Genomic DNA, 26,820 nt, shown 5'->3' on the forward strand with positions numbered 1-26,820 from the left:
CGGTTTTATTCATAACCTTTACAGTCTTAACTGCTTTCAATTACTGAAACTTATATTAATTGAACTAAATATAAGCCTGTATACAAATATTTATAAACGTTAAGCCACTTCATAATAAGAGAAAAGCTTATAAATTAGACTGAATATATATGATTACTTTTGTTCAACGGTTTTGGTACAGTTATATTCCTGACAAGTAAAACTCAATACTTTAAATCTAGTTTGATTTTTAATTTGAATCTTTAAAATAGCAATTTAGACAAACTAAAGAAGTTGTTTAAATCAAAATTTAAAACTTATCTCAAACCCTTTAACATTAGTCTGAGACCAACAATAAAACGTTTTTATAATTTTTTTTTATTATATATTTGTATTACTTGTAAATTATTTGGACTGCGGCAACGCTGATTAACCACTGAAACGGCTTACAGCTTCTGGCTCCCAAAAAAGTCTACTACAATATTTTTTCGTACAAAATATCCCATTCACGTTCCGTCTCTGTCTATCATTTTTAGAAAAGACTACTTTCTGTTTAAAGAAATTAATTTCTATTTTTCTCACTCTTCCCAGTAAGGTACGCGCGGGTGCAGTGTTATTTCGAATTTCGCTTGACGGATGGATTTGCTCATTTTTTTTATATATTACACTTAATTTTACAAATATCAAAAATCTCAAAGTGATAGTGTGATTCCAGAAGATAAATTTAATTGAAGAACGATATCTTATCAATTCATTCCTGTTATTCGCATTGATTTTGTTAAATATTCTAAAGTCTAAAGTCTGTTCAAAACTTAAGGCGTTGTCCAGTCGAAGCAGCAGTACAGCATTGGTTTTGTTTTTTCTCTGCTATCTGCATTGCATTGTGCCGTCGTCGTCGTCGTTTATGTGATTTATGTTATTCGGAAATTTGGGATTTAAATAAAAAAAAGGTTTGTAGTTAATTTAAGTGAAATATTGAACATTTTCAGGGTCTTACTTTGGTTCTTCACAATTTGTTTCATTGAAATACAAACAGGCCAAAGACGTTTAAAAAGAAAACTCCAAATTTTCTGATGATTAAAATAGTTTTTCTGCATAGACTTCCTCGAACTCGACTATGTTTGGTGTTTAGGTGAACTCCCTAATTTGTGATACTACACGCTCCCAATTGTTCTGTACTCTGCTCTATGACTCATTGTGGGTATTTTGTCGTGGCGATGACAGTATCTTTTATGTGGATTTTGTTATTTAAAGTCATTTGATTACATTCTACTCTGACGAACATCAATTGGATGAACAACAATTAGTAGTGTTCTAAAATAATGGTTTTCAACAGATGAGAACATCTCTTAAGGTTGTGGTGCAAAAATATTGTTTGTATGTATACCTACATAAATGCCTGAGAAAATTTAAACGCAGGTATAGCTCGTAGAGGCCTTATATCAGCGGTAAGATTCTTTGTTAAGATATTAAAGTTAACATTTAAATAACGGACAGAAATAACAATAGTCATTCGCCATTTAGTCACTTTGGTAGTTTCAGAGTTTTTAAATTTAGTATGGCAAAAAGATTGAAAAAGGCGAGTCCCAATTTAAAACTGGGATTTTAGCTAGTGAAATAAGAAATGAGTAGGAAACGCCATAGTCCTTAATTATAACTCATTTGAGTGTTTAAAACGCAATAAAAATGGAAAATAATATGATAAAAAAATTCAGATCCAGGAGATAAGGTCATTGTACCTTCTTCTTTGGAACTGCTTGAAAAAATCCTAAAGATTTCTAATTGGTTCAAAAACTCGTTAATGCCTAGGATTCTAGACCGAAGATAACGTCTATCGAAATGTAACTAACATTTCTGCCCACATTACTTTTTTTGTACCTACCTAGTTCCAAAACTTTGAATTAGATTAGTTTCATAAAACAATATCTATAAAAACTTTCAACGATTTCACTTTCACTAACATTTTGATACCATAATCAGTGAAACAGGTTGAATAGATTTTAAGTTTATATTTAATTTAATTCAGTTAAAGTGTTGGCGATCGTGGATATAGGAATATCTTATTATTTAAACAAAAATTTGTATAGGTTACATATTTCCATTTTAAATGAGTGCTAACTTTTTATGTTTTAATTGATGAACAATATTTATTGCTCTATTTTATGTTTCCAGACGTATTGTAGATGATTAATTACATTTCTTTTAAAATGTTCTATATTTTTCTTATTCAAGTAAAAAGTAATTAAAGAAAGAACATTGCGGAAATTGCCCTTCAAAACTTGGCATTGTTGTCATCCACTTTTTTCTTTTCTTTTTTAATGTTTCTCATGTTTTTCTGCGTATCAAACTAAGAGACACAAATTTGATAAAAATATTAAGATATATCAACGGGTCCCAATGGGTACATTCATTTTTACAAATAAAATATTCATGTTGATTAATTTAAATTTAAACACGCATAAAACTGGAGTTTGTACGTAGGTAGTATGTTTGCTTGTTTTCTCTTACAAATAATTGTTTGTTATTTTTAAAAGTTTACTTTTTTTGTTTCTTGTTATTTACAATGATAAAGGCGAAAGTAGAACGAAAGAATTCTTTAATGATCTATTGTTGAGCATTTTCTCACACACTTCATTCAAAGTGGCATAGTTTTCATACGTAGGTATTTAACGTGTGCACTGAAGTTTGCGGAAAATTTCTTCCCACATTGAGTCGTAAAAATTGTTTGTGATTTCTCAAAAGCAAGAAGGTAGGTAGGTAAGTTGCATTCAAGTGACAAGTTATTCACAGATCATATTTTTTTTAGAAAAGCGTTGCTTTTTTAATGAAGAGCTGTGAAAATCGTTGCTGCTTGAAATTAAACTTACTTCTTATTATGAATTTAATCGAGATTTATTTGTTTAAACAATGTTAAATGATAAAATCTAGTATAGTCGAAAATATTAAAAATAATAACAGCTTTATAGCATGGTAAACGCAAAGTTTTTCTTGTAAGTACAACAAAATTGTAAATCTTGCAATCACAAATCTGCCTTTAATCTTTTTGACTCAGCTTTTTAACTGTACATAAGTGACGCATTTGTATTATGTACTGGTAGTGTGAAGACGTTTCTACAAGGTCTTTAAATCAGAAAGAAATATTATAGGGACGTTAAAAACATTTAATGTTAACTCATATTCATACGAGTCTACCTACAGTGAGTGTCATATTTGTTTTTGCAAATTATCTACCTTAAACGGTGCAAACACATATTCAAAAATTAAATTATTGGTCCCAATTTTTTTATGTGGTTGTTGGATTAATGTAATTTAATAATATTTTTTTGGGGTTAGGTTCTAAAGATTGTGCAAGGGTTGCAGGTTCGTTGGCTTAGCTAAATAGCACCGATTCGTGTTTGTGTTACCATCTAAAGCAAATTATGAAATTCCAAATAATTAAAAAAAATGTAGGCAATTAAAGTATAAGATAAATTTATCATGTGTTGAGTAAACTACTCCATTGCAGAAGTGACATGTTTGGACATCTTATGGCTATGGGTGATATTTGAGTGTCCCATTTCGAGTCGTTTAGAATCATATATGTTGAGGAATTCGTTGATTAGACTGCATCTTAAGCTTCTGGGTTGATATTGGTATAATATTTGGGGTATGTTACCTACTGGTTTAGTCTTTCCTTCCATTAAAAATTGAGTTTTCCAAATCGTTTGTTGGGTTGAAAGTCGTTAAGAATGGGCTGCGTGTTTGGCATTGTCATCAGGAAACTCATTGCCTTTTTAATTATTATTCCTTAACATTTAATTTTAAAATATGCTATTGCAATTTTTAAGATAGTTTTTCAAAAACAATTTCAGAACAAACCAATATTGTAATAATTTAAAATCTTTAGTAACAATTTTTATAAATGCTTATTATACAGTTAATAAATGAAATAGACAGGCATTTAAAATTATAAAAATACGTTTGTTTTCAGTGATAAGAACTCAGTTAACTTGAGACAAAAATATCTTAAAACTATGAGTAAAAAACCGGTAACAGGTCCAGCCCTCCATAAAGTTATTATGGTTGGCAGTGGTGGCGTTGGGAAATCAGCACTGACTCTTCAATTTATGTACGACGAATTTGTGGAAGACTACGAACCAACTAAAGCGGATAGTTATAGAAAAAAGGTAATTTATTTAAAAACCTTACTGAGATTATGAATTGAGGTCTATTTATATTTTAGGTAGTGTTAGATGGTGAAGAAGTACAAATAGATATATTAGATACAGCTGGTCAGGAAGATTACGCTGCAATAAGAGATAACTATTTCCGAAGCGGTGAAGGATTCCTATGTGTATTTTCTATAACAGATGATGAAAGCTTTCAAGCCACGCAAGAATTCAGGTGACTCCTTAATATTATTTAATTGTTATCCACTATCATGTAAAATGCTATAACTATGGTATTAATTGATTTAATTTTAAATTTTTTAATTCAAGAGAACAAATTTTGCGGGTTAAAAATGATGAGAGCATACCATTTCTGTTAGTTGGAAACAAATGTGATTTGAATGAGAGGCGTAAAGTACCACTTAGCGAATGCCAGTCTCGAGCTCATCATTGGCAAGTTACATATGTTGAAACATCCGCAAAAACAAGAGAAAACGTTGACAAGGTAAGACACCTACATTTATTTATTATGTCTAAAGAAATGGTAAGTGTGTTTGGTGTCTCAACAATGACAACATTATCAAAAACACATTGTCATGAGTATCTAAATGATGTTAATTTTTTAGTTCCATTGAAAAAACATCACATCAGCAAATACATTCACTTAATTAGATTCACGTGGTTTGAAAATTAAATGCATCCATTGTACCTAGTTTTATTTTCCATAAATGTTGAGAACACGTCTTAATTTTGTACTTAGAGTAATGATTTTGTTATATATATGGTATTTACCTAAAACTTGAAGACATGTGTTTTAAATAGTCAATACAACTTTAAAAGTATTTAATTTTAAAAGGACAAAATTTAAAGAATGAATTTGAAGGAGTGTTTTCACTTTAAAATACTTCAACAAATATAAAAAAACGCGGCAACGCTATGTTTGAAATTTAAGACTTGAATTAAAATTTAGCCTTCAAATAACAATAACCAAGACTAGCACTTGCTTAAGAACTCAAAACCATTCATAATAATTTGAGTACCAAAAATATCATCGCAAATTCGTATGACTCATTTGAGACAGTATGGTGTTCGAGACTGTAGTATACATAAGTAATTGCGAATGTTAGTTTTGCGTCGATGCAATTTTGTTTAAGCTTCCAAAAGTCTAAGGTTTTGCAAAGTGCGTTGAACGCTGCATAAACATGTGGCTGTTTCTGTTAGATAAGTTTTTGTTAATAAGAACATGCATATGTATACAAGAGATTAAGATCAAATATAAACTACAATAACCGTACTCCCCTTTTCCAGTTGAACATAATAAACATAAATCTTACACAAAGGCATAAAGTTATGAGTGCCATTGGGGGTTTACTTCATGCCCTTTATACCTATGGAGCTTTTTATTGGTTTTGTTGTTTTGAAACTTGCAGCACTAGCACACATTACATTTTAACCCTCAAGCATATTAACTTTCAGTAAACCAAAAACCAATATATTATTAGCTATTCAATTTGATATTATTTTTGTGGCTAAATAGGCACATAGTAAGTACTTATGTATGTATTATATTTATTTGCTTGTTAGGCTTAAAACAAAAAGAAGACAAAATTCAGATTTTTGTTTGTTTCTATTTTGCATTAAGATCTGATATTCATTTGTTTTGTCCTTCATCAAACCACTGGTATGTTTTCTTTTTATTCCACACAGGTGTTTTTTGATTTGATGCGTGAAATAAGATCACGAAAAACTGAAGATTCAAAAGCAACAAGTGGGAGAACTAAAGATAAATGCAAGAGGCGGAAACTTAAGTGTATACTAATTTAGATAGGTGCATACAGCGTTCTTTACTTATCTTATCTTAATCTTTATAATAACCAATATTTATTTTAAGTATTTTTGTGTTTCCTTTTTTTACAAATATTTTATTTAATTAAATGAATTTAGTTTTAAATAATTAAGATATACTTTTAATTTGCAACAATAACACATTAAAAACTTATACCACTCGCTTGTCTACTAATAATTCCTTTCACTAGTTGTCCTTCCTAAAGTTAACTCTTAGAAGTTACCTAATATTAAGTTCAACAAATGTGATGTGTTCTTATTACCAAAAAACTGTTATTATTTCTCTCTCCACTAGGAAAATTAAATGTACTTACCTTATTATAATATGTCTGACTTCTTTTTATAATTCACTTTTTAAATGAGAAATAAATTAAAAATTGCTTTATAGCAAATTGGGATGCAGTAAAAAAATAAATTAGAAGATAATATACTTACATATTATAACTTTTCATATATACTTTTTTGCTATAATTGTACATTTTTTTAGCTGTATATGTTTAACCTACTTGATTAGTTGTCAATGCATTTTATTGGGTGGAAAATGGTTTATAATTGTATCTATTTTTATTCTGCGTCTAGATCTTTATGAAAATGTTTCATAACAAATAATTCATTGCTCTCAAAGTTTAAAACATTGAACTGATTAATTTAACACCACCGACCGATTTAATAAAAAATATTTTTTTTTGAATTATGTACATACATATGATAAATAGAAGCATCAGTAAGGTATAAATGTTTTCAATAGATTCATTCTATTTTAGTAGTTGCAAAATGCATTCTCATTCGAAAGGTTCTAGGTGTGTAGTTTCTATAGTTTATTTAATTATATGCCCTTTCAGATTTACATATATTAAAAAAAAAATACTAATAAATACGTACACATTACACTCATTGGTTTTATTGGTTTGGTTGTTTTCTGTTATACCCTGTACATAAATATTATGGTTTCATTTAATGCATGTGTTTTGATAGTTGTCTCAAAGTTTCTTCCTTTTTCTTTTAATAGGTGTTTTATGATCTTATCAGGGATATATCATCTCGTAAAAAACAACGCCTAACAGATGTACGACAGCCTACAAAAACAAAATCCCGTTGCTGCCAATTGTTGTAATATCTTTTATCTTTTCCGAGAAAGATAAACATTCAGCAAATGAGAACGCTGAATACAAAATATACAAAAAATTTAAACAAAAATGAATAAAAAAAATCATCACTTATGTATAATGTAGAATTAAGAAAGTAACGAAATCATTCAAGACTTTGGTATTTCTTAACTACAGAGTTACAAAGAAATAAATTAAGTTCGAGCCGCATGTAAAAATGTTTGTAATTTTTTATTTATTCAATAAAAAATAATAAATACAAATACATAATATCTAAATAACAGAATAATCTATGAGCAGAATAGTAGAATTAGCATTAAAACATTCGATACACATTACAGTTAGTTGCTCATAATAATTATTTTTAATTTAATCACTTATTGTTCACCTATCCTATACACTTTCTATTGCCTAATATGTATGTGATTTTTCTTATCCCTTTAAAATTAATCAAAAATTATTATCTTTTCGTTCCAATTTATAAATTTTAGTACATGCAGGTGCATTTACATTTCAGATAGTAGGATTTTTTTGTATAATGTACATCTTTAAGTTACTTGTTGGGACTTCAGTAACGACACCTAAAAGTAAAACATGCATTTACAATAATTTGATAATTTAAATTTGCATTTATGTATATACCCTGTCTTTGTTAAATATTTATACTTTTAAAACTGCGATTGATAGTTTATTCAATTCAAACTCAAACTCAATTGATATTTATTTATATGTTAATGAAAATCGATATTTTCATATTACAGTGCTTTATAAAAATAAAAACTTAAGTCTAAAACTTAAACACTTTTTATTCTGTTATACCTACAAAATGGATTATGTATATTTCTTTCAAATTTTGTTAATTATCTTTAAACGTAAAATCTAAATTAAATTTTAAAACATCACGTTACAAATTCTATTCAGTGATGCCGTAAAATATTGATCAATTGGTCCATTTCAAAACCGCTCATATTGAATTCCATAGCAAAAACAGCCTGTCCTATCTTAAGCACTTTCAACTTAGCACTTTTTTACTGCCCTCTGATGAATGGCTTAAAATTATTAAACAAAGCATTAAACTAAAAATCTAAATGAAATAAATATACAAAAAGATATTAATGGTTAATTATGTATGCAATTATAAACAATAAAATAGAATTTATACAACACAACAATACAATATTATTTTTCCATCATAGGCATTTTTTGTACATGCGAGTACATTATTTTCCATAAAGCGTAGACCTTATCATTTACCAACTTAGTTTTCAAAAACATTTTCGAGTGGGCTTGTACAAATGTAAAATGAACAGAACAGCATTTGGAAAAAAGCATGTGGGCGCTATACAAGGTCCGTGATTTTTGGGCATTGTTTTTAAAAGCTGGATTTTACTAAGAGACTATCATGTAAAAATGCTGCCTTGTTAATATTAAAATGACGTTTAAGTGATTTTGCCACAAGCAAATGAAGTGATCTTCCAATTGAAATAAAAAGAATAAAAATAGCTTTTATACATAGACACACCATATAAAGACCGGAAACAAATCTGTCATTCTGGTTTGCCTACAAGCTGAAACGTCTACTTACACGCACCCTTAGGTCTAACATCAATTCACCGCTGCTAACATCAATTCACCACCCTCTAAAGTCAATTCACCACGAAAATAAGGAATAGTGCTGAGAAATTCTTTAGGGGTGGCACCTAGTGGCTACGGCGACATTAGCTATTGCATTTTTTGGGAAGAGTACGATAGCTCAGGCGACAAAGTTTGATGACGGATTTGTATAGAACAGTTAAAAACAAGTATTTTTTACTACGGGAGCGGGTCTGTTTCCCCCCATTTAGGAGGTAGGGACATTTTAAAAAAAATATGTAAGTTAAATGGAAACAAAATAATGGTAATACTTACAACTAAGTTTTATAAATTTTTCAAAGCCAACACTTTTGTCTATTAGCTTATTATTATATTTTGGTTCATATTTTCTAATTAATAATGGAATAGATGTGTTAATTTGCATAGTTTTTGAAAAAAATTGTTTTAAACTCAAAATTTGGCCAAAAAAGGTAAAAAAAAGTTTTGAAGTGTAATTTTTAATACTTAAATTATCTATTATTGTTTTTAGAATTCATTGTTCATATTTGTTTTTGATCAAAAACTGAAAACCAGATGATTTTATGTCTTCTTGTTCTTGAGAAAATTACCAAAAAAATATATTTCAATTGAATTATTGTTTCCTTCCTTGAGTATTTACATACGTAGTCTTATTTTGATAGGAATAATCGAATATTTATTAAAGTATACCCAAGATAAATAATTTTTTTTAAATAGAGCTTATTTAAATGCTAAAGAAACTTTTGTAAGAAGAAGTGGCAAGAAATTGTTAATTTTTTATATATTTAAATACTATATTTAAAAGTGTGTACTACGTATAATACACTTTTCAATTCATTTGTTGTATTATGTAAAGAAAACCTGAAATATATTAGCGAAAATGTAAAACATTATTTTTTTTTAATTTTGAATCTAATATAGAGTTCCAAAAATTATATATGGTGTGTCTATGCTTTTATATTACTAGACAACCACAACTAAAAGAAGTGGTTTCATAAATTTATTATTTTAAACTTCTTTTTGTATCCAATTTGTAGATTTTTTAAATATAAATATACTTACTACAAGACCTTAGAACTAAGTCATTTTGTTGGTGTCGCAGCCTAGTTCATCATACGGCCATATCGTCTAAGCTATGGACTGACGATGTTTGATAAAAGTAACGTAACCATTCCAATTTATAAAACTACGCATTGTTCTGTTAAATATCCACTTGAAAATATGTTTTTGAAATTAAAAAAAGGTATTGCAAATAAGGTTTCAAAATGCCTCTAAAAAACTAAACAAAAATCTTCTTTCTTGATTAGACAATTTCAAATAAGCGTTTCTAGAGCAATTTGAGAAAATTAGTCATCTTTCGGTTTCGGAATTCGAGGAAAAATCAAAATTATCCAGATCGGTTAAGGTTTATGTTATTTATGAGTATTTTACGGTACGAAAACCTTCCAGTTTTTAAATTAACTCTCACCTTTTTTTGGGCATCACTAATGTCACTCAACCAAATTATAATTTCTTTCCTTCTCTTTTTATTAAAAAGGACGAAAAATATATTTTTCAAAATGGAATATTGAATATAAGTTATTTATTTTCAAAAAAACATCTACACAAACATTTTACTGGCAAAACCATTTCAGAGTTGATACAATTTTGAGTTTAAAATTAACAGTTTAGATTTTGTTGAATGCAGCGACATCGACACTTTGGACGTAGTCTTCTAATTTCTCGATTTCCTCAGTAAGCCAATCAATAGAAACCTTATCATCTTCAACAACACAGGAGATGCTCAACTTTGTAATGCCAAAAGCAACCGGTGCAAATTTGGAAGCTCCCCAGAGAAGTCCATCTGATGTAATTTTTCGCACCTCAGCCTCTAGTGCTTTCATGTCAGTCTCGTCATCCCATGGCTTGACATCTAGAACAAGGCTGGACTTGGCAATAAGAGCGGGCTTCTTTGATTTCTTTGCAGCGTAAGCGGCCAAACGTTCTTCACGGATTTTTGCGGCTTCAGCATCGTCATCTTCCGAGTCTGAGGCAAACAAATCAACGCCGTCATCATCTTCGTCTTTGTTTTTGTTGGAAGGGGCGGGTGCTGCTTTTGTTGCTGCTGGTGCTGCGGAGCCGACATTTAGGGAAGACAGTTTCTGTTCGAGTGACTTGACACGGTTCTCAGACTGCAAACACACTTTCTTCAAACCCTCAATCAATTGACGAAGTTCAACATTATCCTTTTCAACTGCTGCCAAGCGATCAACGATGTCGGAAGAGGCTGGTGAAGCGGCTAAAGTTGCAATTCCGTCCATCTATACGAAAAAAAAAGAAATACAAGAAAATTCAGATAGATTTAGACAAATAATGCCTATTTAGAATTGTTAATAATAAATTAACCTTCTCAAGTGAATTTTTGATGTGCTGTCTGGCCTTTGCTATCTCTGATACTAAAGTGCACTGATTTGAAGCCGGTCCCTGCAGAGAGAATTATTGCAAAACAAAATTATTAAGAATTTATATTTGCAAGTACAGCTACAGCAAGTACGGAAAACAAGTTTTCTACTCTACTTAAATATGTATGTAGGTATATACGAACAGAAAAATATCGAGAAAATACGGAAAACAACCCATTTCAACTCAAATCAACTGAACTCAAATAAAAAGAAATCAATTGGGAAAAAAAATTATATCTAAGAGAGGTCTAAAGGCAAACCTTATTTTTGAGGTTTTTTGATTTCTTAGTGGAATCTTGAATATCAGTTTTTGTTTCAATCGACGACGACGTTTGGTTTGGTGGTATGTTTTCCTGCTCTTCCACTTGCTTATCTACAACAACGTCTTTGTTGAACTTTCTCTTCTTCTTTTTCTTGGTCTTTGTCTCCTCTGCAGCTTCCGAATGTATTGGTATTGATTCGTCCTTTGCAGGCGAAAAATCTTTGGATAAACTGTTCGAAGACGAAGCTTCGGAGTCCGCTACTTTGGATTTCTTTGATTTTTTTGGCTGGGGCTGGGCTACTGCCTTTTTCAAGATAAACGCACCTGCCATTGACGCCATGTCTTCAGGACTTTGCGATTTACGCGTATTCTTCTTATTTTTCTTAGCTTTGGTTTTTTCCGGACTTACGGTTACAGGAACAGATTCTTCTACAACTTGTTCAATTTCTGGTTCTTTTTCTTGTTCGGGTTGGTTTCGGTCTTGGACTTGAGCTTGGGTCTCGGTATTGGTATTGCTTACCGTTCCTTTTAGCAGCTTGTAATTTCATTTTAATTTATTTGATTTATATTTAACATTTAACAAAGACACATGATTATATAAAACAATTGGCCAATTCAATCAGCAAAATTCTTACCTTCGCCAAACGCTCATAGTATTCTCTTTCTGCATCATGGTAGCGAGATTTTTCTACCCAGACACGTTCTGCTGCAAGTGGACAGGCCATTTTACGATCTGAAAAGTTTATGCTGTACACTTTAACTTTGCAAAAATGAATTAGAGAAAGGCGAAAAATCTATAATTTTGCGTCTGCGTTTAGACTTCAAAAAGAAGTCAGGTTCTACAATATTTTTTATATAGAAAAACGTGGCATGTGCAGAAGAAGGAAAAGATGGATTGCCAATTATAATGTGTCGTATTTGTATTTGGAGGAATTTCCAATCTTTGTTTATGGGGACATGTAAATAGATAGATGATTATGTTTCAAAACGTGGGATTTACGATTTATGATTTTTTCCAATATAATAGAAATATTTAAATTCCGAATCAGAACCTTAGTTTTCTGGAAATTTTACCGGCCAGAGCAAAGACAGCGAGACAGATATCACAAAATTAAAATCAACACCTAACAGCCTAACCTCTTCAAGCAAAAATCTAATCCAGTTGGAAATAATTTTCGAGTTCGAAAAAGTTCACAATAGTCAACATTTGAGTATAATAATTCGCAATAGTACCGAAAAGTGCTGCCAAAATACTCAAAAGAAACAGTTTTGAAAGTGACAAAACAAATAAGTCGTTTTCTTTTTAAACTCATAGTAGAACTGAGCTGTCAAAAATCAGTTTAGATACTAAAAGTTGCATGTGCGTGCCTTTTCTAAAAGTAGAACACAGTTTGAGCTAAAATTTCTCCGAACTTTAGCAAAGACTTGAGCTACATTTTAACAGAGGAACGTTGTGCAGAAAATGCAATTGATGAATTGTAGGAACTTTTCTCCAAGTTTCAAATTGAGGGATTTTGACTGACGAGCATAGCCGAATTCTTGTACTCGTCACATTCAGACTTAGGGACCGTTTTATATTTTTGTTAAAATTAAATATACTTTTTTTATATTTTATATAACAGTTTTATTAATACTAATTAAAACAAACCCCAAACAATCCTACTTTCAATAATCCTACGACCTTCAATAGCCTGCCAAAAATTAGCTTAAAATAAATACGCCGATCATTTTATCAGTTCGTTTAGTTTTGGTAGTTCAATAATATACGCTAATACAACGTACCATTCTTCTAAAACGCTTTGCTTAACTAAAGCTTAACTAAATTCGGAGAAAAATTTGTATGTAGGCTAAATTTTAGCTCGAGCTACTAATATATGTCAAATAAAAAAGACTTTAAAAGAATTCAAGTTCTGTGCTAAAACTTCACTTATATGAAAGCGTTTTTCCGATTTTCTCAATAATAGACAAAGTTGTTTCGTAGGCTTCATTACCTAAACTTGGGATCTCCATTCAACATTTTTGATGACAAGATAATCCAAAAGAGACCAACAATCCAATATCCAGTCCATTTTTTCGAGCGGATCAAAATTCTGTCATCAAATTTGACGTTTGTGGTTTATGTAGTGGCATTGTATATATATTACTATAGTACTCTCATGAAGAGGAACGATCGAAGCGACATCTGAGAGGCGTGGAGATGATTGAATTTGATCCCTTTTTTTATACCCCTCAATAGTTGAGAATGAGGGAAAATTCAACAACTATTAAAGAATAGAAAATAGAGAAGAACATATGCAAATGTAGTAGAAGATCGAGGGAGATAATAGCAACAACGTTTTGACATTTTATGTGTGTATGCATATTATACTTGAAGAGGAAAGTTTTTACGGTTATGCTTTGGCGAGAAATAGAAAAAGTATTTATAGGAGAAACAATAACAACGCAAAAACGTACTGCAAGAGTATTTTTTGCGGTAGGTAGTGAATATAATATATTTGTTTTTCAATTCAATAGGGTGTTCCTGATAATTGTCTTTATTTTTGATATGACTCTTAAATCCAAAAAAATTATATTTTATCTTTTTTATACCAAAAAAGTAGTTTCATGTAATTCCTTTAGTGTGTCCGTTTCATATGTATATGTATGTATATATTTATAAAGGGAGAATTTTTAAAAAATATTTGAAAGTTAAAAACAAACACATACATACAATTCGGAAATATGCATGACATTTTTATTTGAATGGATAGTACGGTCCATATAATTTAATTTTTCAAGATTATTTCATGCTGATGTTGAACTTGACCGCGCCTCAAGGCGTCCATTCGCTTAGTCCAATTTTCAATATTTCAATTCAATAAATTGCAAGCGTTGTTCGTTAGTAAGACGATTCATGGTGCAATCATAGACCAAACTGAAGACGTTTGATAGTGAAACAAAACACGAAACGTGCGTCAGCTGTTTAAACCAGTCTTGCCAAAAAGATAACAGGTACAAAATCTCCGTTCACTTTAAAAGGGACTCTTTTGTTTGCAAAAGGACTTTTTTTCTTGATAAGCTTTCGGTAATAATTTTGATTTCGTCAGTATTTGCAGTTAAACCTCAAACTATCTACGAATTCTTTAGTAAGATCACATATACTAGAGTCAAATGGGCTATTTGTTCTGATAAGATATCCATTTTTGAGAAGTTTTTGTTGCTAAATTCCTAGACATGCTAATTAAAATGCCCGCCGAAAAAAAACTCTTGAAACAAGGTGCAAACTCGGCATACAATGCACTTACAAGTATGTTTGTATCTTTTACAAGAAAAGACCTTAAAAGATTAAAACCGAAAAAAGCAAAATATTCTGGACTATATGAATCGATGAGTTCCATAGAAGCAATTAATGTTATCATAATGATATCTCCACACAAGAAACACTTCCATTCTGTCAAAATCACGATATCTTATATATTAGGCTTTTATCTTTCCAATTAAGGTATTTATACCTGTAAGGTTCATTTCTGAACCTAGTTTTATACCTCTTATATTGTATTTATTTATTTGAATGTGTTTATATAAAAATTTAAAATTCAATTCAGTACACCCTATTTAACCGTTTAAAAACAAAAATCGACCTAGTTTTGAATGCATTTTAATTTTTGATTGTGTTTAAACTTGATGCGTACAAATAACAAATAATACGCAAGAAAAACAACAACAAAATAATTGAATATATTTAAAATCTTCAATGCATCATATGCCAAATATGGCAACATTTCATTTTAAACAAAAATTTAAAATCTAACGACAATTTTTAAATTCAAAATACCTACAACGTTAAAGTATACATAGCTACAAGCATATGAATACATATGCACATCCATCTCCTCTACATTCACACGTGAAAGCAAAAAAAATGTGAACAAATATTATTCCTCTCTCACTCGAACATATTAATGCTTATGGAACCTAAACAAATTTACTTTTCTCATTCTTTCTTTAGTAATTTTCTCCTCATTCTTGATTTCCTACCAAGCATTTTGATACACGCAGCGCCATAAACGGCGTGGAGATGAAATAAAAATGTTCGTTCCATAGGAGTACTATAAGAAATACATATACAATGGTAGTGGTGAGCGTCCATTTTCCACAGTCTTTTTGAAATTAAAATTTAATTTTCTCGAGAGCCTAAGTTCATCAACTCAAAGTTATTTTTACTGGGCAAAGAACAGCTTCAAAGCTGTCGACCGACATCTTACGAAAATTATTATAGTCTATACATTTGCACCTTCAAATCATGAAGTTCCCTTACTTCGAAAAATGGTTTAACCCAAAACCAATAACTACCGACACTAAAGAAAAATCAACAAAAGAGTAAACAACAGATTAACCGTTTTTAATGTCAAATGTGACATTTGAGGTTGCTCATGGGAAGACATAATATGAGATGAGATTGCGGAAGAGAAGCTGGATTGGATTTTACTCTCGTGGAGCCTCAGGGTAAAAAAGATTGCATCAAATTCGTAGTACGTCCGTTAAGCTCGTGTTTGCTGTTTGTTTTTTCGTGTATGGGCTTGCATGCGAACTGCTCGCTGTTGGCGAAATTTTTTTATTTTTTCATGTTCGTTAGCATTCATGTTCGTCGTGTATGGCGAAGTTCGCGAACAAATTCTCATTTCTCATATGAATGTCGTCAAGTGAGCATGGCGGAAGATGGCAACTCATACTTTTATAGATTTTTTTAAATCTTCGTGTGTTTAATTTCTCATAGGAAGTTATTGTAATGGGTCCAATTCGTGAAATTGAAAATTTTGACATTTCTCGACGTTTCAAGGTCCCTAGACTCGAAAGAAAAGATTTTTAGAAAGACGTCTGTGCGTGCGTGTGTACGTTCGATACGTTATTTTAGTGAACCTTTTCAAATTGTTTCTTGGCAGCACTGTTATTCTTCAATTGAAGCTGTTTTCTGTCCCCGTTAATAGATGGACGTAGTATTCGCCTGGTTTCAAACTAAATTTCAAAAACTTTTGACGTTTGCAAAATTTAAAACTGTGTGTGATCATTGTTTAGCTTTAGTTTATTTTTGCGGAACCCCTAATTGAAGAGCCATTTCTTTGAATTATTAAAAAGCTGAATTTATGAGCAGTGTTACGATGTGGACGAATTTTTCACAATCATCGGCAGAAGATGAAACAATCAGCAATGCATTTTGTACAAATGGAATTTTTAAGATCTGGAGCGATGACCTTGTGAGAACTTTTGTTTTCTTTTTTCCTGGTATTTTACAGAAATGATTACAATTGTAAACCCTGCAGGTATTCAAGAAACCTCAAGTTGGCGCCAGTGTCCAGAATAAAAAAATGTTCATAGCAATTGACAAAACTGTTGTGCTATTGGAAGACGAGAACATAGCCAAGTGCAGCTTTCTGAGTTTTAATTCTCAGATAGATATTGTCACTATTTCGAATTCTGGGAATCTGATTGTGTGTGGTTTGTCGGATGGAGAAATCCATGGAGTGTGTATCAACGGTATCCCATTGTTTAATTTGTAATATAAATTTCTATTAACAGTTGAATAAAATAATACCTATTCAATATTAACGATTTTATAGGAGCCTCAATCAGGACGATGTTCAGAAGAAGTCAACTATTGCTGGAATACGACAGGTTGAGAATAGTTACTATATCTCATGTACCAATGGCAGCATCTACAAGTGAGTTAAAATAAATTCATGTTCCAAACTATATGGCCAAGAGCGGTACTCAAATGAATATAACTTCGTGTAGGAAAGTTTATAACTATTTATTTAAATTAAAAGATGTCATTACTGTTTTATTTCTTTGCTATATGAAAATGTAACAAGGTAATGTTATATACACCTAGATATATCAAGAACTTTTCTTACGGAATATATGTTAGGAGAAATAAAACATTTTAAAAGCCTATTAAAATAAAAAGTAAATGAATGACGTTATAATTCATATCAAATTATCAAACTAAAGGCAACAATTAAGATAGCACGAACAAAATAATTTACATAGAATTCGGGACTATATAATTTGAAAAGTAATTAACCTAGAAAACTTGAATAAGTATAATTTTAAATATGTTTTTGTTCTTTCATTTTTAAAAAAAAAGCAATTTCTTTGAATTTTCAAGTCCAAATTTGAGCTCAATATTCTCCAAATCCCACAAGTGATAAACTTCCCAATTATGTATTTACAGTCACCTTTCTTTGGATACCAGGCGCCATACAATTTCGACCCATCTTCACTGTATACCCAAAATATTTTATCAATCACCTTTTTGATACGAACAAAATTAGATTATGCACTAATTTCTGTGTTTACCCTATTTCCCGAGCATGGAACAAAGTTTTAATGACAAATGAGAAGATCAAGATGAAAAGATAGCTTTTCCAGTTTTTGTATGTATTAAATATATACTCAACTATCTATTACCATGAGGATTAAGTTCTAATCATTAATTAAGTGTTTATATTCAAAATTCCACGGTTTTCAATCATTTGGTGAAATTTGCATGCCTGATGCTTTATTCATTTGGTCAATATGCTAAAATATTTTTAGCCGTCTTATAAAAGAGACGTTTAAAAACCTGAATACATTTTTTTATTGTTATGAACCATTTTATTATTATTAATAAAAGTATTTGACACGTATTTCATACATTTCGTTTGGTTATAATATTTTAATCCTCTTATACTCATATTAAGGCTTATAGGGGAATCAACCAATCCTTAAATTTCAATGCGAAATAGCATTTGACCTGCTTTAAAAAGCTCAAAAAGATTATTAACAACTAAGCCATATATAATGCATGAAAATACTAAACTATATGAACATTTTGAGTGTGCCGTAAACCTGATTAAAGATACCGTGAAAAATCCTGATTTCGTTTTTTCAATAAAAAAAAGATAGAGTCTAAGAGATTATCTTTGTTCATAAGCTTGTCAAATATATGTATGTAATTATTATTTAGAATTTGTTTTCTTTTTGGATTTGTTCTCAGTCCTTTAAAGTTTAGTTAATTTGGTGCTTGTTATTATTATATTACAGACTCACCAATGCTGACGAAAGTCGCATTCAAGCTTGCCTTAATATTTCGTTGAAGGAAAATGAGACTGTTATGTACAATGACAGTATTATGGACAGTGTTAGCATAGAAAGAGTGACTAATACGAAGAGTCTGAATGAAATTACTGCTGTTGAAATCATACCTCTGACAGACAAGGATGAATACCTGTTTATAAGTGGAACGAAGTGTTTCCTTCGATTTCAAACAACCCTCGAAGATACTAAGATCATTATATCAGATAGCTACCAAGGTCTTAAAAACATTTATAACTTGGATAGCTACATGTAAGTATTAATTCTTTTTACAATGATAAAATAAAGCTTTATGATATATTATTGAATAAAACCAAATGCGAATAAACGTATAGCCTGTGTCTTATGTTGATTTATTTTTTCACAGCATCGCGTTGACAAACAGTGGTCATTTGCTTGAAATATGTCCATACACGAAATTAGTATATCAAAACCCTTTTGACTTTGATTGCCTTATTGATGATTTGACTGTTATGGAAAACAATGAAAACACAGTTGAACTATTGATACTCACGAAACCTGATCAAAATGGAGCACGTGCCATGAAAGTAGTAGAGTTTCCATGTTAGTTTCGAATCAATTGATGTTATTTTTGTTCATGAATTCGTCAATAACTTTGAAGCTTTATATTTTTACAGCATTTAAATGCATTTACCAATTTGACATGGCTAAGGATACATGGCTTGTAAATCAACCTAAGTGCTCGGTTAATTTGTATTATCTAAGTGGAGAGAACATAAACGCACAAGGTTTGCCCCAAGAAATTGAAATGAAGTTGGTATCTGAAACACAACCGGCCGAACGTCTTAAAAAACTAATTTACAAGGGCCACTTAGAAGAAGCAGAGGTTAACTATTATGATTTTCTTTAATTTTTTGTAAATTTCAATTATTTGTTTATATTTTCTTAAGGAATTCGGAAAACAATTTGACCTGAGTCTTCAACCTATTTATGAGGCAAAATCTAAAAAAATTCTTCTAGAAATGAACAATATAACAGAGGTAAAATATTGTTTGATATTATTTTCTCAATTTCGACATTTTGTTATAGCTTGCAAGAAGATTCTTAGTTTTTAGGCATAAAAGTGTAATTTAAAGTATAATTCCGTTTATGTGTAAACATTAAAAAGTACTCATTTCAGTACAGTTTTAATTTTGTATCAATCCCTAAACTAAAAGAAAGGAATTAGCTGTTGGATTGTCGAATAATATAACCTAAATATTTTAAGAATTTCATAAAACAAAATATTTTTTAAAGAGCCGCATAACAACAACTTACTAAACTAAACTTACTCGCTAATATAAGAAGCACAAATCTATAATTCTTGATTCCTTTCTATTTCTAACAATCTATTGAATTCTTAAATAATATTTAAAATTTATCTTGCTCTTAGTTATAGATATGGAAAATGGTATATTCCAATAAATATTTAATGTATTGTACATTAAAATAAGATACTGACTCCATCACCATGTACAGTTATTAATTTTGCATACTTTGTGATTTTAATTCTTACTCTGTTCATTTTAGGATAATATTGAACGGTTTGAAGAACGCTTTAAACAACTTTTGAGTTTGCTAAAGCTTGTAGAGAATAAGGAGTTCTTTAAAACGATTCGATCATACGAAATTCCAAGTAGGAGAATACTTTCGTTGTTTTTGGATGAGATCTTGCGTCATATGGACGAAGAGGTATAATCTTCAGTTTATTATGTATCCTAGTATAGTGCTTAATATTTTTATAACTTAATGGTTTCAAGACGGACGACGAGTGCATCAGGGAAATCAAAGAACATCAGTTACGTTTAAAAACGTTAGCTCTAATAGACCCACACGAGTGCAACATGGATTGGCAACGTTTTGTTTACCATCCAAATATAGTACAGCTATGTTCGTCTTTTCTCAAGTCGGAAATTCTGATAGCTTGCCTTATTTGGAAAAGACATTCAGCGACCATTATACCTCAAATCGATCCACCACACATTCGTAAGCTCATGAGTTTAATCCCAGCTAATGTAGAGCCATTTAACTTGGTGCAATGGCTTCGACATTTTGTACCTACCACTGTGCATGCATATCCCAGCCTGATGCCATATATCATCGATTGGAGTATTCAAAAAACACGATCTTTGCAGTTGTCCAAGCACTGGCCTGACATTGGACTTGAATTTTCTACAAAGGTGTCGGAAATTTTTGATGAAATACAATTTCTGCATTCGTAAGTTAAAAAATAAAAGAAGAAATGGATGGTATAGCTTATTTTATAAGTTTTTGTCTTGCAGTGATGTTAGGCGTCAGCATGAAAAAAACATTGAGAAGCTAAGAGATTTGGTTAATGCTTTACAAGATTTGGCAGTTCTTAAAAAGAGCTATAACCTTGTGTTTACTTTGGATAACTACATAAAAGATTCATTGGACGAAACAGCTTTCTGTATTCTGCAAAGAGTTCAAATCACGAATTTGAAAAGTCTTGTCAATGACTTTCTATATCCAATTTATATGGAACGAGGTCGGTCTCCAGTGAAAGCGATAAGGAAGTATATAACATTTCTCGTTGCAAGTAGACAAAATTTAAGTTCCTGGCTTAATCGTGCCGTAACGTCAATTGAACTATTACACAGTGAGGATGCACGTTTAGAGAGCGCTTTGTTGGTTTTGCAGGTATTTAGGTCGCAGTATAAAGTATTTCCCGTTTTTCCTGACTAATCTATGTATTACAGGCTGCTCCTGTACCATGGCCCGTTGCCGTAGGTCCGCTTATTAAATTGGGAGAATCGACTCACCCATTAGCTCAAAAGATAAATATTGAGTATGAGATTCAAATTATAAAAATCATGAAAGTCAAGTACGGTTGGCCTGCAGATGGAACAGACTATAACATGAAATTGGTGTTTAGAATTGTTAAAGCTGATTTGCCTGAAATGGTGGACGACATCATAGATCTTACCAAAGCTACCCCTGAAATACAAGGAAGTGCAAACTTCTATTGCTGCTATGAACTCGCGAGGAAAGGGAAGATTGATACTGCATTGCGTTTTTTCAATAGCTTAGGGATCCAGCAAAAAGCTGAATGCAGCGAAAAAATTATCAACATATTTTCGGTATTACTTTTTATTTGTTTTATACTTTATGACGATAGGAACTGTCTTGTTAAAAAAAGTAGTTGTCATATAAAAATATTGACGGTCTTGAAATTGATTTTAATATGTAATATTAACTATTTTATAATATTTTACAGGAAGTTCTTGAGGATCCCAATATTGATGAAGAATCACACAGCAATTTATTTGAATTTTTTAAACTAATGACCCCACAATCCAATTCAAGTGATCAAAACGTTCTTTTGAAAATTCAAAAGTGTCACATTCTCAGGGTTCGATTTCAATTAAATGTCCTAACAGACGATCTGAGGAAAGAAGATGTTCGAATGCAACTTTTAGAAAAAGGAATATCACACATTGCACACAAAATCAAACAAAATAAAGTCAATGTAACCGATGTTTGGAACGAAATTTGTGAGCTTTCGAATGCACTTGATTTTGATAAAGTTTTTGGTGTTCTGGAACTGTGCAAAGCACTAAATAAAATTCATTTATCATGTGCTCTAGCTTACTACACGTTGGAGCTTGTAACCTGTACAAAGGAAAATGATGAACTATTTATTGATCTTGCTATAATACTTATCGCACAACAAATTGTTCTCTGCCGGAATAGTAAGAGTACAAAATTTTGCAAGGTAAATTATTTTAATTTCTTCTTTCTTTTTTAGAACAAGACAGAGATACTGCAATGGCCACTGATCCACTTTCTTTTCCGCTGGCTTATAAACTTCTTATCAAGGCTTTGCAATATGGAAAAACGTTCAAGTTGGAAATTCTTGAGCTTCTTAAATGGGTGCGAATTGTAAACGCTTCATATGATCTGGACGTGATAGAAGAATATTACGGAGTAGAAAAAGATGTCAATGAGCGGGTAAATACTTTCATTCTATGTTTAAACTGATTATTGTATTCTCATTAAGTTAGGTTCTTATTTGTTTTTAATTTTGTTTTAAAATAATGTTTTTATCATTACATATTTCTTATTTTGAACTATATTCTGTTTATATTCTAAGGTTTATTTTAATTAAAAACTAACATTTTATGTAAAAAGATTTTAAAGCATTTTGAAGAAATCGAAAATCCTAAGCAAATGAATACCAAACCGAAGGGCCAAAGACGTAACTCTGTGTCTGTCTTCGATGAAGTTGTTTGTGTACAAGAGGTTCGTAAAGAAAAAGTAAGTTTTGGCAAAAGAAAAAGAATCTATAATAAACAATGATAACTTTTGGATATAAAATTGTATTGCAGGTCGTCAAAGATCACACACCAGTTGTTAATTGCGTTTCACTAGCCCTGTTGTTAATTGTTTTCGAAATTCAACCTGCAATTTATCCTTTTAACAAACTGAAGTTATTGACATTGGATGAAATTAAAGTTGATGTTGGCCGGTACTTTTCAACACTTATGCAATGAAAACAATTATTTATTATTTTCCCTCAGGATTAAAGGAGAATTTCTTCATTCAATCGAAATTTTGGTAAAATCTAAGCAACATAACCCCTGGTACTCTGTAGCACAGTATCTATTGGAGTATCAAAAGAGTTCTGATAAACAAATAATCCACTCTGATTTTGTATCAACACAATTACGGAGAGTATTTCGGCATTTACTTTCTCACAAAGACCCTAATTTTATAGGTAAAGCATGAAAGTGCTAAAATATACATATATGTACTATATGAGGACCATTTTTAATTAAACTTTACGCGTTTTAGATATGTTTGCAATGTTAATAACAGATTTGCAACCCCGTTTACAACTTGAAAATCTAACGCACGATTTAAAATCTGACGTTCAAAGAGTTAATCTTCTCATATTGTCGGAAATGTATAACACACATATAGAAGATATGGCCAAGGTTAAATCGATCAGAGAGAGGTGAATAGTTCTTATTAAAAGACTTATTTTACAAATCGATTTCACTCTTGAAATTAGATTATGACCGATATCTTTTTTGTATTTTGTTTTAGCCGCATTAAGCAATTCTATTTTACGGAACTGTGTAAGCAAGATTCTAGTATCAAGACTAAGCCCGACATAGATATAGTATCAATGGGACAGCTTATGAAAGAGCTAAGAAATAGTATGCTAGATGTTCGTCTATTGGAACGACTTAGTAAAGATTTTGGATGGGATTATCAACAAGTATTGGTTTCACAAGTAAGTATTTATATTAAGTTTCGAGCACAACCGAATCTATGTATATGCGTTGGTGATACTTTTCATAAGTCAAGTATTTTTGTAGCGTGCTCGCCAACGCATATTGCTTTGATTTGTCAGAATTCTCATATATCATATATTTAAATGTATTTATATAATATTTAATATTTGCTTAAGGTTATAGCGGTCCTTCATTTACAAGAGCCCAACTTTGAAATAAAGGTCGACACATTCGGAAAGGAAGAATTATGTATGAAGAATTCTGTTGAGGAAATAAGAAATCTCTGCCAGCCCTACATAAATGAGATTAAAAATACTGAGCTTTTGGCTTCAAAGCTATTGAACTTCATGTCAGAAGTATACCGAATGTTATACTTTGCTAGATTTGAATTTTAACTCTTTTCTTTCCGCAGATAAATTACTACTTTTATGAACATTACTTGTGTGTGATAGAAATTCTGAATTACATTAATGAGCTGCCAAAGGAAATGCAGCTGTGGAATTGCATTTTGATATTTTTAAAACACAAAATGATTTCAAAACGTAGAAATCGTCCATCGCAAATGGAGACAGACTGGTGGTTGAAATCTCATTCCGAAATCGGTGTTCTACCAAAAATCTCCAAGTATCGGTTGCCTTTCATGCCAATTGTTCAGCAGCCTCTCAAAGATATTCTAGGTTCGATTTATATGCTTTATATTTTTATTATAACAGTACAGCAACATTTCTCGAATAATCTTCAACAGATAATGAAATCAATATCGATAATTGTGAGAGTTGGTTTCCATTGATTAAGATGCACACCGTTTTGCAGGCAAATTCCACACAAGCGGAAATATTAAAAATGCAAGACTATTTCTGTATGTCGGCTGTGAAAAATTCTATTTCCGATTACAAGTTAAACGTGAACTCGGATGTTTGGAATTTGCAACCCACAAACAACGCATTTTTACAATCTGTAAGTGCTGAACTTAAACTTGAAACTTGGAATGATATTACCTTTGTTTTTGAAAAATAGATTCTGAGATTAGTGCAGCATGTGTCTAGTAAATCGAAAGTCCTACTCATACTTTATTTTGTTGTAAGTCATGCTCCAGATGGAGCAGATCAAGTTGAAGCCTCCTATGAATGCTACAAGTTCACCACCGAGAATGAAAATGAACTATTAAGTCAAGAGAAATCTGTAGAAACTGTGCGAAAAGCCAAAAGAAAGTATCCCATTTTCAAAACTCAGCATTTACTTCATGTGTATGGCCTCGTAGAGGAAAAACTACTACAGCTAGTTGAGAATCCAAAAGAGCTTGTCTATTCACTGTATTACCACGAAATGATTCTGAAACCAAATAAACCAGACATCAATAAAGTCTGCAAGGAAATAGCTGAGCTTCACAATTTAGACATAGATATGATGCAATTTAATTTGCTTCAAAAATGGCTGTCCTTTGCAACAATGTCTACAGAAATGACTACTCTCGAGGAGACTTTCTACGAAGATATGAACAATACAATGAGTATAGGGGAAGAAAATGATGACGAAAACGTAATAAGGTTGATAAAATATTCTAATAAATAGATTTGAACAACATTTTAATTGAAACTGCTACTATTTCAGAGCTCATTATATTTTAAAAAGCTGGGAAACAGACAAAGCCATGCAGTTCCTTGTCGGACATATATTTCCTGCCGATGGGTAATTTCGTAAGTCTCCTTAAAAACTGTTTATTTAAATTTTTTTTATTGCAGGTCAGTTAACACAAGCAAGCAACTTCAGATGTTTGAGTGTTTCTCGCAGCTTAACGATGGCAGTTCAAGCTACAACGATGTGTTGTCGCAGCAAAAATACATAACCATCAAATGCGTTCATAACTTGAAACAACTCGGCTATAACTTCAGTTTGGATAAGTTTGCGGATTATGATAAGATAACAATTTTGAAAAAAATCTGGCAGAGCCATGCCAACAGTCAGTTTGCAATGGAAGTGATTGCGAATATTTGTCTGGGATTTAAAATTTATATACCAAAAATTTGGAATGGTGTTTTACGGCAGATGGTTAAATTCAATATGATTCGGGAATTGAATGCACTCGTCGATGTTCTGTCTTGCAATTCCCATATACTGCATACCAGCGGGTTAATTCAGGCTTGGGACTGTGTGCTTAAACTGCCCTTCAAAAAAGCCAACAAAACCAGATCTTTTGAACAGGAGGAGTTACTTATGAAAACGCTTTTCAGGATACAGGTGAGGTTTTTAAAGATGATCTTGCTTATATTTTGGATTTTATTAAAATTCTTTTTATAGGGCTGCCCCGTGGTTAGTGAAATAAATTTAATTGAGATTGCAGAGGACTGCGTACGCATAGATCGACCCCATATGGCTGCGGTTTTAATTGTATTCTGCTGTTCGTTAAGTGATAAAGAAAAAATAAAGAAAGTGAGTAGAAGCCCATTTAATTTTAAAATTATATTAAACATCTATGCGTAAAGATTTATTTTATGTTTGTTGTGTTGGAAGCCCTGAGCTTCGTTTTTAACATTTTTTTGTATTCTTTCCATGTTTTTAATTTTCATTTTTAGCTTATAACATCGCGATTGAGTCCAAACCTGCGTAAAGATATTCTTGAATTGGAGGAATCAGGGATAATGCCAAGTATTATTAATTTCGTTATGAAAGAATTGAATATTTAAGACTGTGCTTTTTTAATAAAGTCCACTTAATAATTTAATTTTTTATTTTCATATTTTTTTGTATACACTGATCTATAAAAAATGTGGCGCAGTCATATTTTTTTATTTGGTTTTATTATTTTGCGCTCGGCAGATAAATGTAGCAGGGTGTGATTTTCGGAGCAACTTCTATTCCTAAAAAACTTGAACTACATAATATCGTGGAAAGATCAGTGAAGTCTATGCACATGAATCCTTATCACACAAACATTCTAAGGAATACATGTATGGCTTTATTTGCAGCTTCCATATGGGGACACTTTTAGCTGATGCACATCAATATACGACCCAACGTGTCCCGGCCAGGAATGGCGTTCAACACACTTGTGAA

The 26,820-nt window shown here is 31.3% G+C and overlaps 3 protein-coding genes across 5 annotated transcripts; 2 read left to right on the forward strand and 1 right to left on the reverse strand.

The window, feature by feature from the left end:
* The first annotated feature begins 547 nt into the window (after nucleotides 1-547).
* LOC129945150 (ras-related protein Ral-a) lies at nucleotides 548-8,255 on the forward strand. 3 transcript variants are annotated; one of them, XM_056054808.1, is made up of 6 exons: nucleotides 548-929; nucleotides 3,950-4,145; nucleotides 4,202-4,362; nucleotides 4,458-4,632; nucleotides 5,835-5,955; nucleotides 6,982-8,255. In XM_056054808.1, the coding sequence occupies exons 2-5, from the start codon at nucleotides 3,993-3,995 to the stop codon at nucleotides 5,949-5,951; spliced, it is 606 nt and encodes a 201-aa protein (XP_055910783.1). In that variant the 5' UTR covers nucleotides 548-929; nucleotides 3,950-3,992; the 3' UTR covers nucleotides 5,952-5,955; nucleotides 6,982-8,255. The 3 variants fall into 3 exon arrangements, with proteins under 3 accessions (XP_055910783.1, XP_055910785.1, XP_055910784.1); XM_056054809.1 differs by lacking the exon at nucleotides 548-929 and adding an exon at nucleotides 1,294-1,427; XM_056054810.1 differs by lacking the exon at nucleotides 5,835-5,955 and having other exon boundaries at nucleotides 549-929.
* A 1,980-nt stretch (nucleotides 8,256-10,235) lies between these two features.
* LOC129946822 (probable elongation factor 1-delta) lies at nucleotides 10,236-12,553 on the reverse strand. Its single transcript, XM_056057166.1, has 5 exons — nucleotides 12,393-12,553; nucleotides 12,028-12,125; nucleotides 11,391-11,927; nucleotides 11,075-11,152; nucleotides 10,236-10,989 (listed from the first exon to the last, which is right to left on the reverse strand). Exons 2-5 carry the CDS (start codon nucleotides 12,115-12,117, stop codon nucleotides 10,357-10,359), a joined length of 1,338 nt encoding a protein of 445 aa, XP_055913141.1. The 5' UTR covers nucleotides 12,118-12,125; nucleotides 12,393-12,553; the 3' UTR covers nucleotides 10,236-10,356.
* A 3,866-nt stretch (nucleotides 12,554-16,419) lies between these two features.
* On the forward strand, nucleotides 16,420-26,755 carry LOC129948438 (uncharacterized). Its single transcript, XM_056059439.1, has 26 exons — nucleotides 16,420-16,626; nucleotides 16,693-16,925; nucleotides 16,990-17,091; nucleotides 18,455-18,757; nucleotides 18,873-19,069; nucleotides 19,144-19,352; nucleotides 19,417-19,506; nucleotides 20,036-20,197; nucleotides 20,266-20,723; nucleotides 20,788-21,166; nucleotides 21,226-21,606; nucleotides 21,744-22,218; nucleotides 22,275-22,477; nucleotides 22,658-22,783; nucleotides 22,855-22,994; nucleotides 23,047-23,243; nucleotides 23,321-23,483; nucleotides 23,576-23,765; nucleotides 23,943-24,122; nucleotides 24,179-24,443; nucleotides 24,512-24,723; nucleotides 24,784-25,313; nucleotides 25,378-25,455; nucleotides 25,509-26,004; nucleotides 26,065-26,196; nucleotides 26,340-26,755. Exons 1-26 carry the CDS (start codon nucleotides 16,516-16,518, stop codon nucleotides 26,448-26,450), a joined length of 6,123 nt encoding a protein of 2,040 aa, XP_055915414.1. The 5' UTR covers nucleotides 16,420-16,515; the 3' UTR covers nucleotides 26,451-26,755.
* The last annotated feature ends 65 nt before the right edge of the window (nucleotides 26,756-26,820 follow it).

The sequence above is a fragment of the Eupeodes corollae genome, chromosome 2 (genome assembly GCF_945859685.1).
Source record: "Eupeodes corollae chromosome 2, idEupCoro1.1, whole genome shotgun sequence".
Taxonomy (NCBI): Eukaryota; Metazoa; Arthropoda; class Insecta; order Diptera; family Syrphidae; genus Eupeodes; species Eupeodes corollae.